The following is a 5,300-nucleotide window of genomic DNA, read 5'->3' on the forward strand; positions in this document are numbered from 1 at the left end:
CCATCCTGACCACCCGTCTCCTCTCTCCTCTCTCCCGCAGGGCTTGCCTGGGAACCGGGGGGAGCGCGGGGACAAGGTAAGGGGCCCGGAGGGCTGGAGAGGTGGGGTGCGGCGAGCGATGCACCCCCAGGGGTTGGTGTCCCCAGGGAGGTGCTGCCCACTGCCTGCCACAGACCCCTGCAGCGTCTCACCATCTCTTCTTCCTCCCAGGGAGACACTGGGGCCCCGGGGCCCAAAGGAGACAAGGTGAGTCCACAGGACAGGGGGCACTGGGAGGGAGGGCAGCAGCACTGGCCACCCTGTCCACCACCAATCCCTCTTTCGGTGTGCAGGGTGATACTGTGGTGGTGGAGGGGCCCACTGGAGCACGAGGCAGCAAGGGGGAGCCGGTAGGAGATATCCCCCTTCTCCCTGTTCCCTTCCCTGTTGTCCCTCGTGATGGGCAGGGGCTGTCCTGTGCATCCCCTTCCCCAAGGCACTGCCAGCCCTGCCCCTGGCCCGGGGCAGCTCCCAGCCCTATGGATTTGATCTTGGATCCTATCTCTTGAGTGGCACAGGGCACAACCCCTCTACACCTCTGCCTGCCAGAAGAGCTGGGGGGGCTTCTTGCTGGCAAGGGACCTTCCCTTGCAGACCATGTTTTCCCCTCTCCTTCAGCCATCCCACAGACCATGTCCCTGTCCTCCTCACTCCAACCTGCCTCTGAGCATCTGCCCATACCCTGAACCCTCACTGTGTTTCTCCCTTTGCAGGGCGAGCGTGGCCTGAAGGGCACAGAAGGGGACAAGGGCGACAAGGGGGAGCAAGGCATGCCTGGAGAGAAGGTACAGGATGGGGGGCTTGTGCAGAGCTGGAGGGTGCTGAGCTGGGGACCACAGAGGGCTGCAAACAGGGTGGTGGACAGAGGGACTGAGGCACCATGGCATCCTTGAGCCTCGTGAGCTGGTGCTTATGGGCACCCTGGCATGGTGGTGGATACCCTGGCAAGGGGAGCTGCCAGATCTAGCCTCGGAGGCTACTGTGGCCATGCTGTGGCCAAAACTCTCCCTCTTGCCCTGTGTCGATCTGGGTTTCTGCTTGCAGGGGGCGAGGGGTGAGCAAGGTGAGAAGGGCTCCATGGGCTTCTCTGGGGCACGTGGCCCTGGTGGACAGAAGGTAAGGAGCTGGGAAGCCCCTGCTACTGACAGGGTGTGGGGTGGGCGCTGGGGGTACCGTCTCCCTTGCCTGCCCTGACCAATACCTTTGCCTTCTCCAGGGAGAGGTCGGAGTATCAGGAGAGCCCGGTGAGCCGGTGAGGAGCCGCGTCTTGGTGCCACTGCCACCCCACTGCGGGGCAGGAGCAGACCCCCATCATGCTTTGTGCTCTCCTGCAGGGCCAGCCTGGCCGTGATGGGATCCCCGGAGCTCGGGGGGAGAAGGGGGACACGGGACCCCTGGGCATGCGTGGCCCCAAGGTAGGTTGGTCCCTCCACTGATGCTTTGCTGACCAGGATCCGTGCCAGCGTGGTGGGGCTCTGACTCCCCTCCTCATCCTCCCAGGGTGACCGGGGCATGAAAGGCGCCTGTGGCCTTGACGGGGACAAGGGTGAGAAGGTGAGTGGGTGCTCATGGGGTGCTGTGGGAGCCTGGATGGCGCCTGGAGGCTACAGCCCTTTGGATCCCCTCTGCCGGCCGGCGGGAGCAGGGAGATGGCTGAGGCTGGAGCTCGGCCCCGCAGCAGGGCCAAGGGGTCCCTCCTCTGCCCATGGCTCTGGGGTGAGCACTGAGGGGCACAGGACTGACCGTCCCACCTCTCTCCTGCCCGCTGTAGGGAGAGCCAGGGATGCCGGGACGCTCGGGGCTACCGGGGAGGAAGGGCGAGCCGGTAAGCACCGCGCTGGCTCCCGGGAGGGGGGACGTGTGGCCGGTGGGTGACGGATGTCTGCTTTGTCCCCCAGGGAGAGATAGGTCTCTCAGGACCGCCAGGCATCCCTGGGAAGGAGGGACTCATGGGACCCAAGGTAAGTCAGGGCAGTGCTGGTAAAAGCTGTGCTGGCACTTCAGCCTTACAGCTGCCCATCCCCCGCTGCCTGTCCCTTCCTCTTCGCAGGGTGACCGGGGATTCGACGGGCAGCAGGGAGCCAAAGGAGACCAGGGGGAGAAAGGAGACCGGGTGAGCAGGCTGGAAAGGGATGGTATGCATTACACCACATCACTTTTACCAGGATCTGACCTTGGTCCAAAGCACATCAGAGCCCAGTACTCCCAGAAGAGCTGTCTGGCATTGCTCTCAGTTGTGTTACTAAACTAGAAGTGACACCAAGCCCCCACTCCTCACAAGAAGGCACTGTGCTGGTGCTTCACGGGAGGGGTTGGAGGATGCCCTTGGTTCCTCCTCTGGGGCTGGGGGCTCTGACACCCCTGACCTCACCCTCTGCTCTCCCACAGGGTGCCCCAGGCATTATCGGTGGTCCCGGTCCTCGGGGCAGTGACGGTGCTCCTGGCTCCCCTGGGCCCCCAGGGAACGTTGGTCCCCGAGGTCCTGAGGGCATGCAGGGCCAGAAGGTGAGTCTCCACTGAGGGTGGCTCTCTTCCTGGAGTGGGTGAGGGCTTGGTGACATACGAAGCCATGTCCCAGGTCTGTCCGTGCCCTGCCAGCTCTCTGGCTTTGGGGTCCTCCCTTGTGTCCCCCTGCCCAGGGGATGGGAACCTGGCGGGTTTGGGACCCAGCCCAACCTGCACAGGCATCCCTGGGTTGTGGGGATGGGGAAAGCAGCATATCTGTGGTTCTAGAGAGGGCAGAGAGGCTCCAGGGCCAGCAGGCAGATGCCAAGCATGTGTCCTTTGCAGGGGGAGAGGGGACCCCCTGGGCAGTCGGTGCCAGGGGCCCGTGGTGTGCCCGGCATCCCTGGCGAGAGAGGAGAGCAGGTGGGTGAGCGGGTGCCCGGCCCTGGGCAGGTGACCCCCAGCCAGGACGAGCCTCCCACCTCCCCTCTGCTTGTCCCCAGGGCAGTCCCGGCGCCCAGGGGCTCCGTGGGGAGAAGGGGGAGCCAGGCATGACGGTAAGGAGCCAGGAGGGAGCTGGCACTGGTTCGTGGTGCTTGGGCCACTCGGGGTGGGATGGGGCACTGGCTCCATCCCTCCGCCGCCTCCGGGCTCTGCTCCACACGGGCCGGGGCTTTTCCGCCCCTCTAACTGCACCGTTCCCCACCGCGCCGTGGGTCCCTCGCCCCTCCGCGTGCCCGGCAGGAGGAGGAGATCCGCGCCTTCGTCAGGCAGGAGATGAGCCAGCACTGTGGTGAGCACCCGCCCCGCTGCCCCAGGGCAGGGGCTCTGGCCCTGCTGCCCCTGCCCCCATCCCATCTCTCCCATCTCTCCCGCAGCGTGCGGTGGCCACTTCCCACGGCGCCTGGATTCTCGTGAGCACTCAGGTTGTGACTCTCCCTTCCTACCCCCACCCTGCACGTGTGGCACCGAAGGGGTTCCGGCACCCAGCTGTGCCGCTGGTTTTGGTGGGACTGGATGGCTGGGACCCCCCAGGACCCCTTGGTCAAGGCCGGTGTCAGTGGGGGTGTGTGCACAGGGAGGAGATATGGTGCATGGCAGAAGGGATGGCACGGCAGGGATCCCCGGGGCAGCCGGCTCGGATTGTGCCAATGGGGTCTGGGCATGGCCAGGGTCTGACTGGTAGAGGAGGGACCGTGGGGACTGCTCCCCATCTGTGTTTGGGTGCCAGAGCTGGGGCAGGTGGGCTTGCCAGGGTCAGGACTGCTGGGGGAGTAGGATGGAGAGACGGGGACAAGGGGTGGGCTGGGTTGAGGTGGGTGCTTTCTCTTCAAGGAGGCTGGGGTACTCAGGCCAGGAGCAGCCTCCACTCTGCCCAGGGAGGAGGAAGAATCGTCCGCCAGGAGGGGAAGCATGGCCAGACAGGTGATGGAGAGCCCAGAGGACATACAAGATCTGGCCTTGTGGGCACATGTGCCTTCCCGTGCCCATCCCCATCCTCATCCTGCTGGGCTTCCAGTGGGTGCTGTTTCACTGGGCAGCAGCTCCTCCTATCTGTCCCTCCTCTGGGAACCCCCAGCAGCTCTGGCCTGCAGTGCAGAGAGGAGGGGGTGTCCCCTGGTCCCCCATCCCTGGCCACATTCCCCAGCAGGCCGCAACAGTGCCAGGGCAGTGCTGGGCTGCTCCATACCTCCAAGAGGTGGTTCCCCCTGGGAGGCAGAGGGAAGCCTGGGCCCCTTCACCTCCTCCCTGATGCCTGCACTGTGTCCTTTGCTCTCTCAGGGCTCTTCTCCACCAAGACATTCCCGGCTGGCAGCACAGTCCCTGTGCTCAAGTTGTCACATGCTGAGGAAGAGGAAGGTGAGTGGTCACTCCTGTGCTTTCAGTCCCCGTACCCCATTTCCCCTGCTCTGTATATGTGGCTGGTCATGTCCCTGCCCTCCACTTGTGGGCACTGAGGGATGCTGCCTGGTCCAGGGGGCTGTAATTAAAGAGTGGGGAGGTGAGAGGGCAGCAGGCAGTGTGTGTGCACACGTGTGTGTGTGTGTGTGTGTGTGTGTGTGTGGCTGAGGGGAGCAGGATGGAGGGCACAGTGCAGGAGGCGAGGCCTGCTCACACCCAGCACTGTCACCCAGGGCAGGACAGGCAGGTCATGGTTGACACCGACGATCTCAAGTATGACACTATGTATGGGGATGACGAGGACTACGATGAGGTCCCAGAGATGGACAGCTCGGAGCAGCCCGTGATGGGTGGTGAGCTTCCCTGTGCCCACCTGGCACCAAGGATGGAGCCACTGGGGGCGGCCTGGGCTTCCTGGGCTTTGCTGGGGTGATGCCTCCACACCTCACCTGGCAGCAGGTCCCCATGCCCTCTGGCTGGGGGATTTGAGATTCGCAGTTCTCTCACTGGCACCAGGCACGTGTGTGTTCTCCATCACAGCACCGTGCTACGCACTTTGTGCAGACCTTGTGCTCCATCCCCCTCGCCAAAGCTGTCACCAGCAGTGACAAGTAGTTTGCTGAGCTAGTGGGACATGCTGCCCCTGGCACGTTTCCTGTGCTCACAGTCATGAGCTGCAGGAGAGGTTCCCAAAGTCCTCGGGAGTGCAGGGGAAACCCGGCAGCAGCAGCAGCACACAGAGGGTCCCTCCGGTACCCTTCCACAGGATGCTGTGGCCATCATGTGCCTGTGCCACCTCCCTCCCAGCTCTACCTCCAGCTTTGCTGGGAGAGGGCTTGCCCAGAGCAGCTTCTCCTGCCCTCACTCCCAGCACTTGGGCAGGGCACAGAGATGTCCCCTCCAGCCAAACCCTG

At 64.2% G+C, this 5,300-nt stretch overlaps 1 protein-coding gene across 1 annotated transcript in view; it reads left to right on the top strand.

Moving 5' to 3' along the window:
- Window positions 1–210: 210 nt before the first annotated feature.
- LOC103771199 (collagen alpha-1(VII) chain-like) overlaps window positions 211–5,300 on the top strand; it is a gene marked incomplete at both ends in the record, with an annotated part of 5,400 nt that continues 310 nt past the window's right edge. The window contains 17 exons of the mRNA XM_008938490.1: window positions 211–246; window positions 333–389; window positions 753–824; window positions 1,084–1,155; window positions 1,256–1,291; window positions 1,374–1,454; window positions 1,540–1,593; window positions 1,811–1,864; window positions 1,938–2,000; window positions 2,090–2,152; window positions 2,428–2,544; window positions 2,830–2,919; window positions 2,988–3,041; window positions 3,363–3,534; window positions 4,267–4,344; window positions 4,620–4,729; window positions 4,927–4,997. Of these exons, the coding sequence (XP_008936738.1) occupies window positions 211–246; window positions 333–389; window positions 753–824; window positions 1,084–1,155; window positions 1,256–1,291; window positions 1,374–1,454; window positions 1,540–1,593; window positions 1,811–1,864; window positions 1,938–2,000; window positions 2,090–2,152; window positions 2,428–2,544; window positions 2,830–2,919; window positions 2,988–3,041; window positions 3,363–3,534; window positions 4,267–4,344; window positions 4,620–4,729; window positions 4,927–4,997 (1,280 nt within the window). The remainder of the gene's footprint in view (window positions 247–332; window positions 390–752; window positions 825–1,083; window positions 1,156–1,255; window positions 1,292–1,373; window positions 1,455–1,539; window positions 1,594–1,810; window positions 1,865–1,937; window positions 2,001–2,089; window positions 2,153–2,427; window positions 2,545–2,829; window positions 2,920–2,987; window positions 3,042–3,362; window positions 3,535–4,266; window positions 4,345–4,619; window positions 4,730–4,926; window positions 4,998–5,300) is intronic.

The sequence above is a fragment of the Merops nubicus genome, unplaced genomic scaffold (genome assembly GCF_000691845.1).
Source record: "Merops nubicus isolate BGI_N331 unplaced genomic scaffold, ASM69184v1 scaffold36054, whole genome shotgun sequence".
In the NCBI taxonomy this organism is placed as follows: domain Eukaryota; kingdom Metazoa; phylum Chordata; class Aves; order Coraciiformes; family Meropidae; genus Merops; species Merops nubicus.